Source organism: Nomascus leucogenys, chromosome X, assembly GCF_006542625.1.
Source record: "Nomascus leucogenys isolate Asia chromosome X, Asia_NLE_v1, whole genome shotgun sequence".
Lineage (NCBI taxonomy): Eukaryota > Metazoa > Chordata > Mammalia > Primates > Hylobatidae > Nomascus > Nomascus leucogenys.
The window spans coordinates 37,740,495-37,765,499 of record NC_044406.1 but is presented as its reverse complement, the minus strand read 5'-3'; the positions used below and the strand labels follow the sequence as shown (position 1 = coordinate 37,765,499).

Below are 25,005 nucleotides of genomic sequence, written 5' to 3'. Positions count from 1 at the left end.
GGTGTCGAACTCCTGACCTCAGGTGATCCACCTGCCCAAGCCTCCCAAAGTGCTGGGATTACAAATGTGAGCCACCGCGCCTGGCCAGAGAATGAATATATACTTATTTTAGATGGAGTTTCACACTTGTCGCCCAGGCTGGAGTGCAATGGCGCGATCTCGGCTCACTGCAACCTCCGCTTCCTGGGTTCAAGCAATTCTCCCACCTCAGCCTCCTGAATAGCTGGGATTACAGGCGCTTGCCACCACATCCAGCTAATTTTTGTATTTTTAGTAGAGATGGGGTTTTGCCATGTTAGCTAGGCTGGTCTCGAACTCCTGACCTCAGGCAATAGGCCCACCTCAGCCTCCCAAAGTGTTGGGATTACAGGCGTGAGCCACTGTGCCCGGCCGAGTATATTTTTAAGATTATCTTGTTACCAACAAACTCTCCAACAAACTCTAAATGCTAGACCAGAAGTTCCCACTGACTGATAACATTTCAAAAATTATTGTGGGGATTGGCATTGGGCTTCCAGCTGCTGGTTTTCCAAATGAAAGCATGAACCATACTCAGCTTCTCTCTACAATCTATCAATTATCCTAATCATTATTACATAAAAGGACATTTAACATCAAAACAGAAAATAATCTCAGAATGTGTACTTCTTTAAATTATTTTAGCCTAATTAAAAACAAATTGTACTATAATCATTTTTCTAATTTTGCTAATCTTGGACTAGATTTTTTAAAAATTACTTTTATGACTGATTTACCTGTAGCAACTATGCCATTGTCCACATGTGTCAAGGACTGGGGGCGGCTTCGAAGTTTGCTTTTGAAAGATCTTGGTCGACGTGGTGATGCAGGTGGCAAAGGAATCTCAGTAGATTGGGTTTTGCTATCTTTAATTGACCGAAGGCGTTCATAGAGCTCCTGCAGCTCCTTATTCTGCTGGGTTTGAAGATTTACCACCTCCTGAATGTGTCTGAATGAAAATCATGCAAAAAGCATTTTAATGGCACTGGCTCCATAAAGATGAGCCAAGAAACTCTACACCAGTATAAGTAAAGTTTAACAAGGAATTTGGATTAAGAATGGGGAAATAGAGACTAGGCACAATGGCTTACATCCATAATCCCAGCACTTTGGGAAGCCAAGGCAGGAGTATTGTTTCAGGCTAGAAGTTCGAGACAAGCCTGGGTAACATAGGGAGACCCTATCTAAAAAAAAAAAAAAAATACAAAAATTAGCTGGGCACGGTGGTGCATGCCCGTAGTCCCAGCTACTCAAAAGGCTGAGGTGGGAGGATCACTTGAGCCCAGGAATTCAAGGCTGCAGTGAGCCAAGATCACACCACTGCACTCCAGACTGGGTGACAGAGAGAGACCCTGTTAAAAAAAAAAAAAAGAAAGAGAGAGAGAGATGAGAGAGAGAGAGAGAGAGAGGGAAGGGGGCAGGGAGGGAGGGAGGAGGGAGGGAGGGAGGGAGGGAAGGAAGGAAGGAAGGAAGGAAGGAAGGAAGGAAGGAAGGAAGGAAGAAATAGAGTATTTTCACAATTTCCGGAGGGGAAGTGGGAAATGCCTCCCTAAGCATAACATTTAACTGTAATAATCACTCATGAAGAAAAAGATGAACAAATTTCTAAAACTGAAATACAGTGAAAGTCAGTAAAACAAAATGTAAAGTCAAATAGTATTAATAATATTAACATTTTTTGCCGGACGTGCTGGCTCATGCCTGTAATCCCAGCACTTTGGGAGGCTAAGGCAGGAGGATCGCTTGAGCCCAGGAGTTCGATACCAGCCTAGACAACATAGTGAGACCCTGTCTCTCTGAAAAAAAAAAAAAATCAGCCAGGTATGATGGCATATGCCTGTAGTACAAGCATCTTGGGATGCTGAGGCAGGTAGATCTCTTGAGCCAGAGGTCGAGGCTTCAGTGAGCCATGACAGCACCACTGCACCCCAGCCTGGGCGACAGAGTAAGACCTCATCTTAATAATAATAATTGTAATAGTAATAAAAGAAAGAATAAATAAAAATTGGTGAAGAAACCATAATGCTAAAAGAACACTGAAGGATGAATAAATTATCTTTTAAGATCCCTTCTAGGCCAGGCGTGGTGTCTCATGCCTGTAATCCCAGCACCCTGGGAGGCTGAGACAGGAGGATGGCCTGAGGCCAGAAGTCTGAGACCAGCCTGGGCAACACAGGGAGACCTCATCTCTACAAAAAAATTTAAATATTAGCTGGATGTGTTACACATCTGTAGGCCCAGACACTTGGGAAGCTGAGGTGGAGGATGGCTTGAGCCCAGGAGGTACAGGCTGCAATGATCCATGACTGCACCACTGCACTCCAACCTGGGCAACACAGTAAGACTCTGTCTCAAAATACAAGATCCTTTCCAGGTCTTGGGTTCTATGAAGTTATGAGAATCCATGTCTCACATTCAAAATTAAGTAGATATTCATAATCAGCCAGTTTCAAAAAACTAGCCAGCTACAAAAGCTACCAGTCATTTGACAATGGTTTAAAAGAACCATTAAAAACAGCAATAGAAGGCCAGGCGCAATGGCGCACGCCTGTAATCCCAGCACTTTGGGAGGCTAAGGCGGGCGGATCACGAGGTCAGGAGATTGAGATCATCCTGGCTAACACGGTGAAACCCCGTCTCTACTAAAAATACAAAAAATTAGCCAGGCATGGTGGCGGGTGCCTATAGTCCCAGCTACTCAGGAGGCTGAGGCAGGAGAATGGCGTGAACCCAGGAGGCGGAGCTTGCAGTGAGCCGAGATTGCACCACTGCACTCCAGCTGGTGTGACAGAGCCAGACTCCGTCTCGAGAAAACAAAACAAAAAACCCAAACCAAAACAAAACAAAAGCAATAGAATACCTACATCACAAATATGTAACTGCTTTAATAACTTTTATTATAAAAAGTATCAGTGTACATATACTGTATAGTACTTAATCTATAAGTTGACATATACATAATGTAATGTCAAGCCTGTATATATATTTTAAAGTGGAATATCAGCCTTCTGGTGATGAATATTTAAAGTATATATTCACAATTTTCTTGCAAGCTCAAGTTAAAAACACTGAAACAAGTTAGAGAGAAAATATTATAATTATCTATCACTGGAATGACAGTTTTGGGTTTTTTTCTCCTCTGGGCAAGGCCTTAGAAACTAAGAAATTTCCAAGGATTTTAACCTGCTTTAATTCTTGAAGCACTCGAACGTAGCATCCAAGTGGAGCATTATTCAAGCTTGTAAGAACTTGACTAAAATCCAGCTTTTTATTTTATTTTTTGAGATGGAGTCTCGCTCTGTCACCCAGGCTGGAGTGCAGTGGTGCGATCTCGGCTTACTGCAACCTCCGCCTCCAAGGTTCAAGCAATTCTCCCTGCCTCAGCCTCCTGAGTAGCTGGGATTACAGGTGCGCGCCACCACGTCCGGCTAATTTTTGTATTTTCAGTAGAGACGGGGTTTTGCCATGTTGGCCAGGGTGGTCTCAAATTCCTGACCTCAGGTGATCCACCCGCCTCGGCCTCCTAAAGTGCTGGGATTACAGGCATGAGCCACTGCGCCCGGCAAATCCAGCTTTTTACATGCCTATATTTTTAGTCCTCCCTGGTTCTCCCTGCTTTACAAATTGTTCAAGTCCCAGAACAGTGCGGAAATTCTCTAAAGCATGAGATATATTCAAAAATTGCTAGAGTTGGTTTCAACTTTTCAAAGTAAGGGCATGGGGTCATCAATAGGAGTCTAGTAATTAACTTATGAGTAGATACATATAATGGAATACTTTGAAACAGTCAAAAATATAATGATACAGATATATATCCAAGATACCATGAAATGGTAAAGAAAACCAAGATATAAGAACAGTCTTGCAGTGTAAGTTACTATTTGGGGAACAAAGAATGAAATATGCATATTTGTTTGTACAGTTATAGACTAACTGGATATACAAGAAACAGGTAATATTTATTGTGTCTAAGGAGAGAACCTGGATAGTTAGCTGTAGTGCTAGGAGGGAGACGACTGGTTACCCTTTTGTACCTTTTGAATTTTGAACCATGTGGATAGAATTAGAATTCAGCAACTTAATATGAATTTCTTTTCTCTTTTTTTAGACGGAGTCTTGCTCTGTTACCCAGGCTGGAGTGCAGTGGCGCACGATCTGGGCTCACTGCAACCTCCACCTCCCGGGCTTAAGTGATTCTCCTGCCTCAGCCTCCCAAGTAGGTAGGAGTACAGGTGTCTGCCACCACACCTGGCTAATTTTTGTATTTTTTGTTTTTTAAAGTAGAGACAGTTTCACCATGTTGGCCAGGCCAGTCTTGAACTCCTGACCTCAAGTGATCCACCTGGCTCTGCCTCCCAAAGTGCTGAGATTACACGCATGAGCCACCATGCCCAGCTGGCCTGAATTTCTTTTTTTAAAATGACCTATTTTATAAAACTAAATACAAAACAGCATTCTATTGACAAAATATATTATCATAGTATCACTAGTGAAGGGTGATTACCTCAGTCACCAAATAATAAGCTTGATCTTGAAAGTATCTTACCTTTTCCTAAAGAAGATGAACCACTATCTCTGATTATAATAAATCAGCTGTTTACTTATCAAATGTGAAATTATATAAGAATAGTTGTAAAATCTAAAACCAAAAGTCCTGAAGAATAAGGATTGTAAAGGTTAGCAAAAAGAGTAATTAAATCATATTGGTAAATAAGCAACTGTAATAGTCTTGAGACTACGAAAACATTTTATATATAAGAACTTTTTCTCATTCATAAATGTTTAGCATTAGCATCCTTTGTAGTTTTCAATCATTAAAATGTCACCAATCTTAAGTTAGTTACCAATCAAATACTAAGTTCTATAAAATCTAGGGCAACCAGATTTGTGACAAAAGAGAAACAGTCCTTACTTTTCTCGTAATCTTTGAAGCTCCACCTTCAAGTCCTCATCCTCTATTTCTGATTCATCATCACTGCTCATTGGGGAAGATGGCGAATAGAAGAGTGAACTCTGTGTTTGAGCATAAGCTTGTTCTTCGTGGGGTGGTAAGCACTGATCACTCTCTGGACCAGTCTTTGCCACTGACTTTCCACTGCCAGCAAGACTGGCTGAAAATTCACTATCAGAGCTAGGCTGTTTCCCAGCAGTCAATATCTCTCTCTCTTTAAGCAACAGTTCAGATCCAGACTGCATGCTACTTCCTGTGGCTGAAGTTTCTCCCAATTCCTTTTCTGGGGTCACTGAAGATACATCAGTCTCACAAGCTGCGCTGAAAGATAAGAAGTTGTCACCTTGTTTGGGAACTCCTTTATTTTCTTTACAGGTTTCCTGAAGACCTTGTAACTTCTCAGAAGAAAACGAAGTTTTTGGATTTTGTGTGGCAGGTTCTATTTCTACCAACTGAGACTTTGCTGTTTCAATAAAGGCTTCTTCACTAGAATGGTTTGTCTCACTGAACACTGATATGTGTTCTATTCCAAAAGATGTCATTTTTGCTGACTGCTGCTGAGGAATTGTAATCACCTGAGATATAAAAACATAAAAGTGGTTAGCACAGCACAGACAAGTAGATGGTCTGCTGTGATGTATATGTATTGATACTAGCAAACTTTTTTTTTTTTTTTTTTTTTTTTTGAGAAGGAGTCTCGCTCTGTCGCCCAGGCTGGAGTGCAGTGGCGCAATCTCAGCTCACTGCAAGCTCCGCCTCCCGGGTTCACGCCATTCTCCTGCCTCAGCCTCTCCGAGTAGCTGGGACTACAGGCGCCTGCCACCACGCCCGGCTAATTTTTTTGTATTTTTAGTAGAGACAGGGTTTCACTGTGGTCTCGATCTCCTGACCTCGTGATCCACCCGCCTCGGCCTCCCAAAGTGCTGGGATTACAAGCGTGAGCCACCGCGCCCGGCCGATACTAGCAAAACTTAAAAATTTAATCTATACCCCCAAATTCACTTTCAATCAGGCCCCTTGGGTAAAGAGAGTGGGCATCATATTGCTCAAATAAAATTCCACAATTAGAGTTGCTGAGATTCTAAAGGACGTGAAACTACACTTATAAAAGAGGACCCACCCACCTGCCAAAAGAAAACCTATTTCTGTGCTCTCTACCAGCTACTAAAATCTCCATTTCTTTAGACTCATCTTTACTGATGGCTTCAAAAGGTGAGGGGATGCATGCAAGATGAACAAATTAAATATGACAATGATCTATATTTAAAGTAAGTATCATCGGCCGGGCGTGGTGGCTCACGCTTGTAATTCCAGCACTTTGGGAGGCCGAGGCAGGCGGATCACCTGAGGTCAGGAGTTCAAGACCAGCCTGGCTAACATGGTGAAACCCTGTTTCTACTAAAAATACAAAAAATTAGCCGGGCGTGGTGGCTGGCACTTGTAATCCCAGCTACTTGGAAGGCTGAGGCAGTAAAATCGCTTGAACCAAGGAGACAGAGGTTGCAGTGAGCTAAGATCACAGCACACCATTGCACTCCAACTGGGCAACAAGAGTGAAACTCCATCTCAAAACAAAAACAAAAACAAAAACAAAAAACAAAAATGGAAGTATCATCTACAGACCAAGATCTCCAGTGGCTGTTATATTTTATAATGCCCTTGTAGATAAGGATTCAATCAAAGACACAAACCTGGAACCGACCCCGCTGAAATGATCCACTCATCGCTTTACATCTATTCAAAGCCCTAGTATCAGCTGTGGACTCCCGTGTCAGAGGAATGGGATCAGGAGCAATTGCTGATCTCATCTCTTCTGTTTCCACTGCAAGTTTTGCCAAATTGTAAGTAAAAAAGAGAAAATTGTTTGTTAAGACTAAATTTGTTTACATTATCAAAAATGAAGAAAAGTAGAAAAAGCTTAACTCCTGCTAGACAATTAAAAGGTGTTAATGTAATAAGCAACATCGTATTAAGTCCCTAAGTCTAAATCAGACATTGCAAGATTTATCCCAAGACTTAGTATCTATATGAAATGAATAACCGGAAAACCAAATTAGTTACAAAAGGAAAAAATAAAATGGCAATGACATTAATGGGACATGTCACATACATGGGCTATGTGGAAAAAGTGGCAAGATTTGTATATGAACAACAAAAAAAATAAGTAAATGAAAAGTGATGTTACCTAGTCTATGTCCCTGACTGTAAGCACACTACCTTGACGGACTTTTGATCTCTTGAAAAAGCTGGTTGACTGCCGTAGCCTGTATGCCCAGCTTTTTAATTTGCGAGTCCAGGATTTCTTGCTAATAGGATTTTTGAGACTAGGACAAGTAAAGCTTAGGCCAAAATATCCACCTCCTGTCTGCAGATGAATGGCTCCACCGCTTGACACAGCAGCAGGATAGGCCTCTGGATCCCCTGGAAGTGAAGCATCTGAGGACATCTCCTAATGGAGACAAAACAAAACAAAACAAAACAAAACAAAACAACCGAGAAAAACCAAAGTGGTAATAATTTAGGTAAGGTGAAGCTTTTTTTAAAAAAAAAAAAAAAATAACATCGGAATTTCTTGTATAGACTAATCTTTAACCCAAAATAGAGTATTATGTATATAGTTGCATTAATAGTAGCATATCAGACTGAACCCAAAGTACTCAATTTATAAAAATTAAGCCTTCTTGTTTCTTTAAAAATATTATTTAGACTTTAGTAAATAAAAGAGAAAATTATTAATCTTTTACCCCAGAGTATTTTTCATCATTATACAAACTTTGAAAACTGAAAATCAAATTAAAATTTCCTTCATATGTGCCAGTTTACTAAAAAGGTTACTAAAACTCCATGCTATTATCATGGAAATTTTCATTTATGCCTATATTATTTAAGAGACTCAGTTAAAGATGCTTGAAACACATAAAAACAGAGAAAAACAAGATATCTAGGCACTTAGATTTACAGAGAAGTATCAGGAAATCAAGTTTCTTACTTTATGAAAGCATACGGAAATTTATAAAGGATATCAAAATTACTTCAAAATCATGCTCTAAAAATTCTTGTTAACATCAGGCTATGCTGGCTATAAAATCACTCCCCTCTTCTTGTCCTCCTACTCCCCCCAAAAGGGCCCCAGATATAACTGTTGTATCTAAATGAGTGCTTTAAAGATAAATCCCCTATAATAATTAATATGAAAAGTTGGCACAGACAACCACAAATACTTTGGGAAACATGAGAAGGGTCACTACTAATCTAGAAGATTAAAAAAATACATAAAAGCACAAAGAATGGGATTTAGCATTTGCCTGAAGGAAGATAGCCTACATGGCAGTAAGTATGATGTCTTGGGTAAGCATTATTAATACTTAGGGCAGGGCTGGGTGCAGTGGCTCACGCCTGTAATGCCAGCATTTTGGGAGGCTGAGGTGGGTGGATAACCTGAGGTCAGGAGTTCGAGACCAGACTGGCCAACATGGTGAAACCCCGTCTCTACTAAAAATACAAAATTAGCCTGTCGTGGTGGTGCATGCCTGTAATCCCAGCTACTTGGGAGGCTGAGGCAGGAGAATAGCTAGAACCCGGAGGCGGAAGTTGCAATGAGCCGAGATCGCACCATTGCACTCCAGCCTGGGCAACAGGAACAAAACTCTTGTTTCAAAAAAACAAAAACAAAAACAAAAACAAACTTATGGCAGGTCAGGACATATTAAAAATAAAATTATAAGCAATCAGTTTTTATTTTCTGAAGTCTCATTTTAAACTAGTAATAATTAGTTTCATGAGGATAAAAAAATCAGTATTACAATTTAGAAAATGTTACATTGGTCCCACTGAAATTACAGAAAAGAATTTTAATATGTAGTAACTAGATCGAGATGGCAAACTAAATATTTGTTCTAGCCTTCCTTATCAATCCAAATTTACAGAGACAACAGGAAAATATACATAGACACATGCATATATGACTGACAGAGGAAAAAGTAGACCATGACATATGCAGGAATTGTTTCAAAATGCTGCAAACTTGGGTGGCTGATACGGGCAGCAGGAGAGAACCCTGACCAACCAAAAAGATGAGCGGTAGGCTAGAATGCTTACAAAACTCTATCAGATCTATCTTCTGTCTCTTTCAATGTTATCTCTTAATGCTCTCCTGTTTGCTGGCCGCCTTTTGGTTCCTTGAATAGATCTCTACCTATGACCATCACCACCACATACAAGTCTTTCCCTGACTACCATATATAGGTTTAGTATCCATTTTCTTCTACTAGATGTGAGCTCCACAAAAACAGAGGTTTTGACTTATTCACTGCTAAAGTGATATTTACTGAATGGAAGAATGAACTGGTTGGGATAACAAAGAAGGAACAGGCAGGCAGTTCTGTCCCTTCCCTCCCCACCTCCACACCAAGCAAAGGGCAGCAGAGGCATGTGCCCCCAAATAAGAGCAGTAAGAGGAAAAGATTTTGTGGCCAAGAGAGAGGTCAACAATGTAGGGAGGAGACAACATCCAGGAAGAAAGGTAAGCCCTCCTACCTTTGGAGACTAGCTACTGGGCCACCCTCCAGGCAGCATTAGAGATAAGTTACAAAATACAGTGCCAGGGAGCATGTCCCATACCTTTCCCACAATTACTGAAGGAAGGTTACAGTAATTATATAAAACACTTACAGACAGATGAATAAGGAATCTCATGAGTGAAAAAGAAGAGAACACAACTAAGAATCACTAAACACCAAGGGAAAACTAACATTATAAGAAAATACTAAACTCAGCAAACAGAATAGCCAAGGAAATAGCATTAATAACATAGAATAAGACTTTAATATATTCAGAGAGATGTGTGAATATACTACATCTATAAAGAAAGGAATGAACTACAGTTACTAGAAATTAAAACAATATAATACTCGACACAAAAAACAGCTGAATAGGAGATGCAACCGCTTAAAAATCGAGAAATTATCCCAGTACAAAAAGCAAAAGGACAAACAAATGGAAAGCATAAGAAGTTTATAGATAAGAGCTGGGTGTGGTGGCTCACGCCTGTAATCCCAGCACTTTGGGAGGCTGAGGCGGGTGGATCATCTGAGGTCGGGAGTTCCAGACCAGCCTGGTCAACATGGTGAAACCTCATCTCTACCAAAAATATAAAAATTAGCTAGGCGTGGTGATGAGTGCCTGTAATCCCAGCTACTTGGGAGGCTGAGGCAGGAGAATTGCTTGGACCTGGGAAGTGGAGGTTGCAGTGAGCTGAAATCATCCCATTGCACTCCAACCTGGGCAACAGAGTAAGACTCCATCTCAAAAAAAAAAAAGTTTGTAAATAAGAAAAATAAAAATGGGAAACGAAGAAATAAAACTATCTCTATTTATAGCTGACATGCTCTTATATAGAGAAAATCCAAAATAATCCACCAAAAGTTATTGGAGCTAATAAACAAACTCAGTAAAGTTGGAGGATACATCAACACATAAAAATCAGTTGTATTTTTATATACTAGCAATGAAGAATCCAAAACAGAAATTAAGAAAACAATTCCATTTCTAATAACAATAAGAAAATACTTAGGAATATATTTAACCAAGGAGTGAAAGTCTTATACACTGAAAACTACAAAACATTAATGAAAGAAATTCAAGGATACTGAAATAAATAGAAAGTTCATGGACAGGAAGACTTAATCTGTCAACAGTCCACAAAGTGACCTACAGATTCAATGCAATCCCTATCAAAACCCCAATGGCCTTTTTCACAGGAATAGAAAAGCTTAGGCCGGGCACCGTGGCTCACGCCTGTAATCCCAGCACTTTGGGAGGCCGAAGTGGGCGGATCACAAGGTCAGGATATCGAGACCATCCTGGCTAACACAGTGAAACCCTGTCTCTACTAAAAATACAAAAAATTAGCCAGGCGTGGTGGTGGGCGCCTGTAGTCCCAGTTACTCGGGAGGCTGAGGCAGGAGAATGGCGTGAACCCGGGAGGCAGAGCTTGCAGTGAGCCGAGATTGCACCACTGCACTCCAGCCTGGGCAACAGAGCGAGACTCCATCTCAAAAAAAAAAAAAAAAGAAAAGCTCGTACTAAAATTCATATGGAATCACAGGGGACTCTGAATAGCCAAAAAATATTTAAAAAGAACGAAATTGGAGGACTCACATTTCCTGATTTCCAAATGTACTATAAAACTACAGTAATCAAAACACTGTCCTTTTGCTACTGGCATAAGGATAGATATTGGGATTGATGAATTGAATTAGTCCAGAAATAAATCCATACATCTATAGTCAGCTGATTTTTTACAAGAGTGCCAAGACCATTAAATGGGGGAAAGAATAGTTTCTTCACCAAATGGTGCTGAACAACTGGATATCCAAATGCAAAAGAATGAAGCTGGACCCTTGTCTCATACATATACAAAAATTAACTCAACATATACCAAAGACCTAATTATAAGAGCTAACAAAGCAATACAAGAAAAAGTAGGTAATCAGACTTCAACAAAATTAAGAACTTTTGTGCGTTAAAGGATACCATCAAGAGAGTGAAAAGACAACCCTACAGAATGGGAGAAAATATTCACAAATAAAATATTTAATAAAGACATAGCATCCAGAATATACAAAGATTTTTTTATTTTATAGAGATGGGGGTCTCACTATGTTGACCAGACTGGTCTTGAACTCCTGGCCTCAAGCGATCTTACTGCCTTGGCTTCCCTAAATTCTGGGATTATAGGCTTGAGCCACCATGCCCAGCCACACATATAAAGAATTCTTACGGCCGGGCGTGGTGGCTCACACCTGTAATTCCAGCACTTTGGGAGGCTGAGGCAGGCGGATCACGAGGTCAGGAGATCGAGACCATCCTGGCTAACACGGTGAAATCCCCGTCTCTACTAAAAATACAAAAAAAAATTAGCCGGGCGCAGTGGTGGGCACCTGTAGTCCCAGGTACTCGGGAGGCTGAGGCAGGAGAATGGCGTGAACCCAGGAGGCAGAGCTTGCAGTGAGCCAAGATAGCGCCACTGCAGTCCGGCCTGGGCGAAAGAGTGAGACTCCGTCTCAAAAAAAAAAAAAAAAAAAAAAAAAAAAAAAAAAGAATTCTTACAACTCAACAACACAAACAACAACCCATTTAAAAACTAGGCAAAGGACTCGAATAGACATTTCTCCAAAGAAGATATACAGATGGCCAACAAGCACACGAAAAGATTCTCAACACCACTAGCCATTAAGCAAATGCAAATCAAGACCACAATAAGATACCACTTTATACTTACCAGGATGGCTATGATCAAAAAATTGGAAAACAAGTGTTGGTAAGTATGTGGACAAATCGGAACCCTCACATTGTGCTGGTGGGAATGTAAAATGGTGTGGCTGCTTGAGAAAACAGTTTGGTGGTTCTTCAATAAGTTAAATGTAGAATTACCATATGCCCCAGAGAACTGAAAACAGGAACTCATATGAATACTTTATATGAATGTTCGTAGCAGCACTATTCACAACAGCCAAAAGGTAGAAACAACCTAAATGTCCATAAACCAATGAACGGATAAACAAAATGCAGTATAGCCATAAAATGGAATATGAACCTTGAAACATTATGCTAAGTGAAAGAAACCAGACACAAAGGCCATATACTGTATGGTTCCATTTATATGAAATATCTAGCATAAGCAAATCTATACTGACAGAAAGCAGATTAGTGGTTGCAAGGGGCAAGGGGGAAGGGAGAATGAATAATGACTGCTTAATGGGTATGAAGTTTCTTTTTTTGGGGTGATAAAACAGTTCTGGAACTAGATAATGGTGATGGATACACAACCTTGTGAATATATTTAACATCACTGGATTGAACTCTGTAAAAGAGTTAAAATTCTAAGAAATCACAAGACAAGTTTCCACATTTATAGAGCACAAAGAATATGAAATAAGATGAATAAACAATAAAGAGAATATACCAAAGGCATCCAGTAGCCTTTTAAGTAGGTACTATTATCTCGATTTTACAGATGAGGAAATTAAGGCTGGGTAAAGGGTGTAGATAATTTGCCTAGTATTACATAGTAAATGGCAAAGCAAGATTTTGAAACTGGTTTGTGGGGTTCAAAAGCTGTTTTCTTTTTAACACTGTTTCAATAAGAATGTTTTCATTTAAAAAATATTACAAAAGTAATACATTGTGAAAGGAAAACAAAAACTCAGGACCCTAATTCACTATGCCAAAAAGAAAAAAAATTAAGCTGAAAGCTGAGTCATGCAAGAAACTGCATTTCATTTTGTTCCTAAGCAAACAGCTACAAATAAAAGGTTAAATATCTCCAGAGGTAGCTACCCTATGTTCACCTTATCTTATGTAAAGTGCTGATTTACTGAGCAAAATTGGGAGATGAATACATAATTGATTATTCTCCTACCTGCTCCTTTTCTCTTGCAACATGTGGATTACCATAACCTCCCTCTGTCCCCTCCAGCTTGCTTTTCTCCTTTAAATACTGAAGCCCTCAAAATCATCTTTGGAGAAAGGCACAGACCACAGACTGTATCTGTGATTCCATGTTTCCTCTTTTCTAGGCATGTCCTTAACCTTGGCAAAATAAAATTCTAAATTGATTGAGACCTGCCTTAGATATTTTTTGGCTTATAACATGAATAACTGTTTTCTGTAAAAGATCTAAACCATTAGATAAAACAAAAATCCCTGTAACAACCCTCCTTCCCAGTCTCCCCTGGAAGATATCCACTAATATCAATTTATCTTTTCAGAACTTTTTTGTGCATTTATGTACATATATATGCGCGCGCGCGCACGTGTGTGTGTGTGTGTGTGTGTGTGTGTGTGTGTGTGTGTGTGTGTGTTCCTTTTTAAAAATACAAGCCAGGTGTGGTGGCTCATGCCTGTAATCCCACTGCTTTGGGAGACCAAGGCAGGAGCATTGCTTGAGGCCAGGAGTTCAAAACCAGCCTGGGCAACATTGCAAGCCCATGTCTCTACAAAAAGTTTAAAAATCAGCCAAGCATGGTAGCATGCACTTGTAGTCCCAGCTACTTGGGAGGCTGAGGCAAGGGGATCACCTAAACTCAGGAGGTTGAGGTTACAGTGAGCCACGATCATGCCACTGCACTCCAGCCTGGGTAATGGAGTGAGACCCTGTCTCAAAAACACACACACACACACATACACATACATACATACACACACACACACACACACATACATACACACACCTCATCATACTGTCTGAATTATTCTGCATATATTTTTCCTGATGATTTTTCCTGGAGATATGTCCATGCTAAAATAAAGATGATAATAGCTAACATATATTTATAGGTCTACTTCATGCTTTTAAATTGCTTCATAGTATCAATGTCCCTCAATTTCTATTTACAAATATTTAAACTTGTTTGTGAATCCTTTCCTGTTACCAATAATCAAACAATGTTACACTGAACATTCTTATACATGTTCCTTTGTTTCATATGTGCAAATGCTTCTCTTAGGTAGAATTTGAGAGTGACATAGCTCAGTCACAGGAATGCATACATTTCTAACTTTCATAGTGCTAAATTGCCCTCCAAGTAGGCTGTACTGATTTTATTCCTACCAACATAAAATGAAAATTACCACGCCCGGCCATCAATTTCTTTAATATTTGCTAGTCTGATTAGCAAAAAACTATTCTTCCGTAAAATTTTGCCTTTCTCTCATTACTAAGAAAGTTGAAAATCTTTTCACATGTTTAGCAGGCATTTATATTTCCACTTCTGTGAAATGCACGTTCAGATGCTTTGGATATTCTTCCACTGAGTTGTCTGATCTTTTCTCAATGATTTGTAAGCATTCTTTATATATTTTAGAGTTAATATTTTGTCAGTTTTCTGAGAAAAAAGCTTGGAAGAAAAATATATGCAAAAATAGGTTGCTATGAAAATGGAGCCAAGAATAAGAAAGATTTAAAAAATCAAATTCATGACTGCCAAATGAAAAATTAACTGGATATAGCTGAATACCAAGAGAGTGATCTGAAATTTAAAAAGAAAAAAAACTGAAGACATATCTGAGAACATAAGGTTTTAAAAAATGAAATTAAAAGTGAGAGCAAGCTGTTAAGAAACATGGGGAATAATCCAAGAGGCCATATATCTCCTACAATTTCTAAATGGAAATAAGCAAGACAATGAAGGGGAAGAAAAAAAAGAAATGAAAATAAAGTTACCGGAGCTGAAAAAAGACACAAATCTTCAAATTCGAAACATCCACAAAAATGATATACAAAATGAATGGGAAATTGATATACCAAGATAGAGTCTGATAATCAGAACTCTAAGATAGTTCCCTAAAAGCAACTAGACCTGTGCTAACTGAATACAGTAGCCACTAATCACATGTGGCTGTCTAAATTTAAATTAATTAAATTAAATTAAATTAAAAATTCAGGCCCTCAGTTGCACTAGCCACATTTCAAGTGCTCAATAGTCATATCTGGTTAATGGTTACTGTATTGGATAGTGCAGATACAGAACATTTCCGCATTGTAAAAAGTACAAGAGCATTGCAGTGGTCTAGAGTAAAACCAGGTCACCTACAAATGAATGATAGACAACTGACATCACTCTCATCAGAAAGGCTAATAAAATACAATAAAACACTGTCTTCTAAATTGAGAAGAAAAAATTCTGATCCTACCATCTGTACTTAGTCAATCAAGTGTGAAGCAATATAAAGACATTTTTGGACATGCAAAAGAATATCAAATAGGATACCCATGCAATATATTTGAAAATATTACTCATAGAAGTATTTTAGGGGAAAAAAGAAGAATTCCACGACACCAGAAACAGTGGCAGCTAAGTATGATCCAGATACTTGAAACAAATAAAAGAATCCATTTGACCTTGACACTTGGGAGAGTCTCCTTCAAGCAACAAAGTTTAAATGACAGAAATAACAGTTCATTTCTTAAGATTCGAATCACATTATATGATATTTATTTATTATTTAAAATAATTAAAAATTTTTAAAAATCTTTAAATTATACATATCAGTGGAATATTATGCAGTTGTTTCAAAAAGTTGAGTAAGATGGAACTATGTGTACTGACATGGATAGATACCCATAAATGAAAAAAATGCAGAATAGCATATATGTAAATAAGTATATGTATATAAATATTAACATGTATCTATATCTATATAAAGATACAATATATCATATATAAAAAGTATGTCTTTATAAATATTTGTATATTAATTAAAATCATGTCTGGAAAGATTTGTTAACAGCTGTGTCTACAGGTTTGGGGATGGGGTGGATTTTACTTGTACATAGTACATATATACTATGTACAAGTATATATTATTACTTATATAACAACAAAAATGACAAAAAGATACAGCAATAAAGATTTAGAAAGATGTCCATGATCTACTGTAAAATGAAAAAATTAAGTTGCAGACCAGTATGTATACAGCACAGTATTTTTATGAATAAAATGTTATATGTATGTAAATAGATCTGTATAAGCTTAAGAAAAGTCAAGAAGAATAAGCATCGAATTATTAGTGGTTACTTCTGTGATTTGAAGGGGCAGAAAAGGAAAATTAAAGTTCCTACATTATATAACTCAAAAAATAAGTCAGGCCAGGCACAGTGGCTCACGCCTGTAATCCCAGCACTTTGGAGGCCAAGGCGGGTGGATCACGAGGTCAAGAGTTCAAGACCAACCTGGCCAACATGGTAAAACCCCATCTCTATTAATACAATAATTAGCCGGGAGTGGTGGCACGTGCCTGCAATCCCAGCTACTCAGGAGGCTGAGGCAGGAGAATTACTTGAACCCGGGAGGCAGACCGAGATCGCGCCACTGCACTCCAGCCTGGGCGACAGAGCAAGACTCCGTCTAGGGTTTAAAAAAAAAAAAAAAAAAGTCATGGTATTAATGATGATTTTTACTTTCTTTTCTTCTCTTTTTTTGTCAAATTAAATCCCCCCAACATGATTAAATTAAAAACCATAACTTTTTTTTTTAAAGAAGGAAACTGATAACCGGCATTTTAAATGAAAATCTAAAAGTTCTTCCTACCCACTAAAACAATCCATGAGTCAGTTTTCATTCTGTCATTAATACAAATATAGACACTGCTTGCAAGTTCTTAGCTAATTCACCAGAGGGCTCTCTTACCAAAGATAGTTTGTCATCTCTACTGAGAGGTTCTGAACACCTGCAGCCTAAGTCATAGCCTTCTTAAATACCTGTGACCTCAGAATCTTGTGACATAGACCATTTCATCTCAAAGGACAGAATTTTAGAAGAGAAGGCATTTCTTTAAAACAATAAGCAAAGAGTAAGGAATTGGTTAGAAAGAATGATACTTACATGTAAACACAATTCGCTGGGTACAGAAGTTATCACATTCAGGTCCCTTTTGAACACTGATATATTAGCAGGCTGACTTGCAGCCACATTGGACAGAAGCTTAGAGCCTGTCTGTTGGAAATTAGGGGATTGTACAGGGCTATCTTTAATTCCACAGTGACTGATGGCTATGACTTCTGTCACTGGACAGGAGAGGGTATCTTCAGCAGAGGAAGAAAATGGAGAGTCTATGCTTTGGGTATCCTTCTGACTCTCGGGATAGATGCTAGAGATGCTGTGCTCCTGATAGAGCAAGTTTCTTAATTTTTCATCCAGAGTTTTAATTCGGTTGTCTGCAAACTCCAGTTTTGGAGGTCTTTCTCCATCTGATTCCAGGACAGTAGTGGGTTGAAGGGTAGTTGGTTCAAGGCCAGGGGTCTGAATGGGAATGACTGTCTTAGGAGAACTTGCTTCAGTGTTCACTGTAGTTTCTCCTTCTTGGGAAATAAACTCTGCATCCATAGCTGGCTGCTGTACTGATAAGGTTTGAGGCTTTTGATCAAATGCCAGGGTTGTAAGAGAGTTATCAGAAGTCTGAGTTGATTCGCCAGGATGGGACATAAGTGCATCAGCCTGACTGGCAGTTTGGTGATATGGATACACAGGTATGAATATGCTTGCTTGTTCGGTGAGTCCCTCACATTCAGCTGGAACTGCACGAACTGAAGTAGTAGAGTAACTGGAACTATTAGTAACTGGTGCCATTATCTGCCTGTCATCTTCCACTTGATAAAGTATAGCTGGCTGCTTGGTTTCTACACTAGCACATTCAGAAATCTTACCATCAACCACATCCTCGTGTTCTGATTTGGAGGTGAAAAGTGCACGGTGGCATGGATTATTTTCTATAGTGAGCAATGTGTCCCGTGATATTTCCTTATTACTTGTGTTTTTTGGACCTGGAACAATAATAAAGAATGGCTAAGCACGTACTGACGAGTACAAAGCATAGACTAGTACCCTAAGTCAAAAGGAACAGGAGGAGAAAGGGGCAAATGAGAACCTGTGTGAAAGTACTCTTGTAAATAAGACTCAAAACACAGAATTCAACCTGTCAAGGAAAATAATGTTTTCCTTTTTTCTCATAAATATTAAATAGGAAACGGCTTAAGTTGTATCCTAATATTAATGTCTTCAAAAAAGCTTATGAAAATTCTCATAAGCATAACATTCCCATGGAAACCAGTTAAAGATATCATATGTATTTTGCATCCCATCCTTTGAGTCTGGACAAAGCTGGCAGAGAAGAAAAGCTTACTAGGAAGTGGATGTAGGCCAGGAACAGCAGACATGGAATGCTGAAGAGAAGGAGGAGACTGAGTCTCACGGTTTCTTATCGTCTGATTGATACAGAATCGCCACCGACCAACTGGGGATGACTGAGGTGCAGATTCATCTGCAGAAATAATTAGCAAAAAATAATATGCTAAGCGATTTTCAATTTATTTACCTTATTGACTGAAGAAGCCAGGTTAAACAATTTGTCTTGTATCTCCATTTCTAATAGTACTAGAATACATGTAACTGATAAGACCAGCCCTCTTAATACTGACAAAAAGTCTAAAGTACTAAGCACACAGTATCTTTAGAGAAAGATTTTAGATTCTACTGAAACAAATATTCCATGAATAGCAATTAGAAACAGGGTACTCTTTGAAAAAACTGACAGCACTTTTCTCATTAAAACCTGTGTCTCCTATTCTGTATCCTGATTATGATAGTGCTTATATAAATCTATACATGTATTAAAATTTACAGAAGTGTACACCAAAAGAAAATCAGTTTTACTGTATGACATTTTTTAAAATAAAGTAAAATAAACCCCTACATCTTAACTGCTACTTTGTAAATGTACTCAAGTAAGTAATTCTCTTTTCAACTTTACCCAACTTTGTTAGTCAGAAACCTACTCATATCTTGGCTAACCAGAAAAATAAGATATAGGAGGACTCTGCATCCTAACACAGTCAAACTAAATTTCAGGATAATGGTATCCGGTTCTATTACTCCCACACCATCTTTTGCTTCTTTACATTCCTGTAATTTCTTCAGGGGTGCTCATTTGTCTATGGCTCTTATCCCCCTCCCAGACACTCTTTAATATACTCATGACCAGAACTGAGAAGAATGGAAAGATGAAGTCATCAGAAAAGAAAACAGAAGACCCTAGTTTTCGTTTCTGGAAGTTTATCTGGTATCTGATTTACTAAAAGTTATCAGTGACCAGCGCAAGTACAAGCACATCATTCATTGTTAGTAGAATAAAATCAAGATATGAATGACTATCGAAACATGAGGCAAACTTAGAAAATGATGACTTTTGTTAAAAAGTTTCTATCCATCTCAAATCAGAAAAAAATAACTTACTAGTTAAGTTTCAAACAGTTATGCCATTTAAGGTCATCAGTACTGTGACTGCTTTTCTGGTAACATGACCACCCAATAACTCAAAAATAAATCAATCAGATAAAGAACCAACACTTGGGGAAAAGTCAGGGGATGGATTATTACCTCTGGGCCTTTCAAAGTGTGAGAAAAACTACACTAATAAGTTACCAAATTAATTTATTGGCTAACATCTTTCCTAATGAAGGTGTGTTAAAAGTTTTCAAATGTCTTGCTTCAAAAACCAAATGGTAAATTTTACTCAATATACTTACTGCTGGTTTGAGTAGATGTAGAATTTATCTGTACTTGTTCAGATGACCCTGTCTGAATTAAAAATGAATAGATAAATTAAAAAGTTCCTGATTCATATCTGAGAAGATCTGTTTGCTAAACAATTGTTCTCACCTGGCTACTACTGGAGTCCACAGTAATAGAATCAACTCCAATGGCTCTTTCTGTGGCAAAGTGGACATGAAGGATCTCCTGGGCTTGATCTACAATAGCTCTCAATTCTTCTACAAATTTTTCTTTCTCACTTTCCAGCACAAAGTTATCTTCAACCTGCCCAAAAGTAAAAGTAAGTCTATTCATGAGAATGAATTCAGTTTCTTCAAAGTTATAATATTATATAAATAGTGACTACCACATAAAGAAAGAAAATTGGGCCAGGCACGGTGGCTCATGCCTGTAATCCCAGCACTTTGGGAGGCTGAGGTGGGTGGATCACCTGAGGTCAGGAATTCAAGACCAGCCTGACCAACATGGTGAAACCCTGTCTCTACTAAAAATACAAAATTAACTGGGTGTGATGGCGGGTGCCTGTAATCCCAGCTACTTGATAGGCTGAGGCAGGAGAATTGCTTGAGCCCAGGAGGCGGAGGTTACAGTGAGCTGAGATCGTGCCATTGCACTACAGCCTGGGCAACAAGAGCAAAACTCTGTCTCAAAAAAAAAAAAAAAAAAAAAAAAGAAAAGAAAAGAAAAAGAAAAAGAAGAATAAAATTAAAATTAAGTATCTAAATCCAAGTGTCACAATAGAATTCACAAAGACCAGCAATAAAATGCCAAAAAATACATTAAATTATTCTATTTTGAGACTACTGACATTTCTCAGATTGGCACTACCTACCAGAGAAGGAACCAGCATTTAAAAAAATATGTCATTCTATAAATTGGTTATTTGAAGAACATAACTGAGGCAATGTTTAAAACTAAGAAGTCCAAACCCAAAAGCTTTTAAATCACAAACCACAAAATGAAACATCTCCAAAGAAAATAAAGAATAGCTCGGAAGGCTGGGCACAGTGGCTCATGCCTATAATCCCAGCACTTTGGGAGGCTGAAGTGGGTAGATCACCTGAGGTCAGGAGTTCGAGACCAGCCTGGTCAACATGGTGAAATGCCATCTCTGTTAAAAATACAAAAATTAGCTGGGCATGGTGGCGTGTGCCTGTAATCCCAGCTACTTGGGAGGCTGAGACAGGATAATCGCTTGATCCCAGGAGGCGGAGGCTGCAGTGAGCCAAGATCACACCACCGCACTCCAGCCTGGGCAACAGAGCGAGACTCTGTCTCAAAAAAAAAAAAAAAAAAAAGATAGCTCGGAAGACCACTAATTAGGTTAAACATTCCTGAAAAGAATGAAAGAAGAGACAGTTCAGAAAATATTACATTAAACAAGAACAGAACTGATGAAATAATTAACTTTTAAAATGTTTAATTCTGCTTGGCTAGAAATGCATACACAAAGAAAGCTGGCAGAAACAAAAAGCATTATATGCACTCTTCCTGCCATCCTAGTCCTATCCCCATCAAAAAAGGGGAAGATGCAAAAGTAACCTAGAAAATAATAATAAATAAATAAAATAAGGGGGGAAGAAATACTAACTTAAGCCTAACAATTCAAAGAAAATATTAAAAACTAAATGAAACAATAACACGCAAGACGTCAGATGAGTGGCTAACACATTAGAATTACAAGGGGAGGGATACCCCATTTACCCTTATGTCATTCTTACACATTGTATACCTACATCGAAATATCTCATGTACCTCATAAATATATAAACTTTCTATATAGCCACAAAAATTAAAAAGAAAAAAGAAAAAAATTACCTGGGGGTTTAGCTTTTTCAAAGCCTGTTATAAAAAATAAAAATAATAAAAGATAACTTTTTTTGAGACAGGGTCTTGCTCTGCTGCCCAGGCTGGAATGCAGTGGCATGATCATAGCTCACTACAGCCTCAATCTCCTGGGCTCAAGCAATCCTCCTCCCTCAGCCTCCCAAAGTGCTGGGATTACAAGTGTGGCCACCACATCTGGCATTTTTAAATTTTTTGTGAAGACAAGGTCTCACTCACTACATTGCCTAGGCTAGTCTTGAACTCCTGGGCTCAAGTGATCCTCCTGCCTAGGCTTCCCAAAGTGCTGGGATTACAGGCATGAGCCACTGTGCCCAGCAAAAAATAAACTAAAAAAAAAAAGAATTACCTGGGGAGCTTTACAAACTATTGATGCTTGGGCCTCCCCTCCAAATATTCTGATTTAATCAAGGGACCAGGCAATACAATTGTTTTTAAAAAGCTTGTCAGGTGATTTTCACATGCAGTCAGAGATAAGAGCCATTTATCTATATTATCTCTAAATGAAACCTCCGCATATTTTCCAGATAAATATACTGAAACCGGAGGAGATGCAGTGACTTACACTTGATGATAACCCAATTTACCTCTGTACAAATTTTTAAAACTAATCATACTCTAAAAAACAATGGCTCAAAATAAATGGAGACAGAATTATAGGGGAAAAAAGACAGAATGCTGAAGGGAAGATAATTTGGTCTTACTGTACTTACCATATAGTCTGCAATATCCTCTGGCGCATCACCATCAACATCAAACTTGAAGGTGACCATCTTGTTGTTGTGTGTCTCCAGCTGACACTCTACCATGTTATCTCCAGAGGTTGATACCTGAGTACAAACATTTCACTGGTTTAAGAGTCAGTCACTGTCTTCTTTTTGCAAATTGTGCAGGGAACATCTACACTAGTTCACATACAATATATGTGGAAAATGGCTTAAATAGTTCAGAATGTAAAAAGACTATGTTTTCCCTTGGTGGAATACCATCTAAACAGCCATTCTATGACTAAACTAACAGGTTCAAGTTACTCAGTAAAAAATAAGTTATAAATGTGATCCTGTGGTAAAGAAAACAATACAACTTTTATAAGAAAGCAAAAAAGTTATAATAGTCACTAGAGCTATCTGCAATGCAAGGATTTAAATTTAATAATTCATTTCCAAAATTATCTTAATCTATAAATTGACTCTAAGCAAAAGAAGAGGCACTGCAAATGGAAATATAAACTGGACCAATCTTTATGGACAGCAATCTAGCAACAAGTATCTAGAAACTTTAAAAATCTTCATATTCTGACCCATGAATCCGACTCCTATGGATCTAATAAGGAAATAATCAGGGATAGATACAAAGATTTATGTTCAAGGATTTTGCTGCAAAGATATACAGACAGACAAAAAGAGTAAAAGACAGCAAGTTAGAAAAAAGACAGACTGGGAAAAAAATGGAAAGAAAGAACATAAACCAAGAACATAGGGAATGATTAAGTTATTTCTCTGTATAAGCAGCTATCTAATGTAGCCATTTAATATGTCATGTTATTGAAAAATTAATGATACAGGAAAGCATACATGATATATTAGGTTTTTAAAAATGCAGGATATAAAATTATATATAGGTTTAAGCAGCCAACTAAAACATACATTATTATTTTTTTTTTTTTTTTGAGTCAGACTCTCGCTCTGTCACCCAGGCTGGAGTGCAGTGGCGCAATCTCGGCTCACTGCAAGCTCCGCCTCCCGGGTTCATGCCATTCTCCTGCCTCAGCCTCTCCGAGTAGCTGGGACTACAGGCGCCCGCCACCACGCCTGGCTACTTTTTTGTATTTTTAGTAGAGACGGGGTTTCACCGTGGTCTCGATCTCCTGACCTCGTGATCCGCCCGCCTCGGCCTCCCAAAGTGCTGGGATTACAAGCGTGAGCCACCGTGCCCGGCCGAACGTACATTATATTGGTTAGAGATACGGGCTTTAAAGTCTGATCTAGGTTCAGATCTGACATTATCACTTGCTAGTTGAGTGATCTTAGGCAAATTACTTCGCTCCTCTGATTTTTTTTTTTTTTTTCAGATGGAGTTTTGTTCTTGTTGACCAGGCTGGAGTGCAATGGTGCAATCTCAGTTCACCGCAACCTCTGCCTCCTGGGTTCAAGCGATTCTCCTGTCTCAGCCTCCCGAGTAGCTGGGATTACAGGCATGCACCACCATGCCTGGCTAATTTTTGTATTTTTAATAGAGATGGGGTTTTATCATATTGGTCAGGCTGGTCTTGAACTCCTGACCTCAGATGATCCACCAGCCTCGGCCTCCCAAAGTGCTGGGATTACAGGCGTGAGCCACTGCGCCTGGCCCACTCCTCTGATCTTTAATATCTTCATTTGTAAAGATGAGTATATACTACGACCTATCATACAGGGTTATTGAAGGATTAAATGGTAAAATGCATGGATAACATTTAGGGTGCCTACCACAAAAGAACTCAATAGATTTTTGCTGTGATTACTAGTACTATTACAACCTTAATAATGTAAAACACTACATGTACATACAGGAAAAAGAGAGAAAAACAAACTAAAACATTAATAGGAGCTATCTCTGAATGGTGGTTACAGGTAGATTTTATTTTCTTTCTTATATTTCCTAAGTTTAACAACGAACACATAATACTCACATTGGAAAGTCTGTAACGGAGAAAAGGTTAGTTTAGAGAGGGTTTCACAATATTCTACAACTCACTTCTGCAGCACTGCCCCTCTCTGACCCTCCAGACCTCTATATGTACTCTTAACCAAACCATATTTACAAACTGACCTGAAGGACGGTAAGCTGAAATTTAGTCCCCTTCTCTGGTCGGGGACAGGAAGCTCTTCTCTGTTTGATCCGATCCTGTTTGCCATTTCCACTTGGGTTATCAGGGCTACTGATGTTTTCCTTTGTAGTTGCCACATCTTGATTCAAGCTAGTAATATTTTTAAAAAAGTAACTCATTCCAGTCTTGACAGTAAAATTCTAAGAAAAACTTCCAATTATAAAACCATAAATAATGAGTTTAAGAAAAATTAATACTACAATCTTTTTAAA

General features: G+C 38.5%; 1 protein-coding gene across 1 annotated transcript in view; it reads right to left on the bottom strand.

The window, feature by feature from the left end:
- WNK3 (WNK lysine deficient protein kinase 3) overlaps positions 1-25,005 on the bottom strand; it is a 159,036-nt gene that overhangs the window by 32,166 nt on the left and 101,865 nt on the right. The window contains exons 12-21 of the mRNA XM_030806911.1: positions 24,736-24,883; positions 22,638-22,754; positions 20,188-20,343; positions 20,055-20,106; positions 18,653-18,790; positions 17,356-18,293; positions 7,187-7,418; positions 6,661-6,791; positions 4,931-5,544; positions 756-967 (exon numbers count right to left, since the gene is read on the bottom strand). Of these exons, the coding sequence (XP_030662771.1) occupies positions 756-967; positions 4,931-5,544; positions 6,661-6,791; positions 7,187-7,418; positions 17,356-18,293; positions 18,653-18,790; positions 20,055-20,106; positions 20,188-20,343; positions 22,638-22,754; positions 24,736-24,883 (2,738 nt within the window). The remainder of the gene's footprint in view (positions 1-755; positions 968-4,930; positions 5,545-6,660; positions 6,792-7,186; positions 7,419-17,355; positions 18,294-18,652; positions 18,791-20,054; positions 20,107-20,187; positions 20,344-22,637; positions 22,755-24,735; positions 24,884-25,005) is intronic.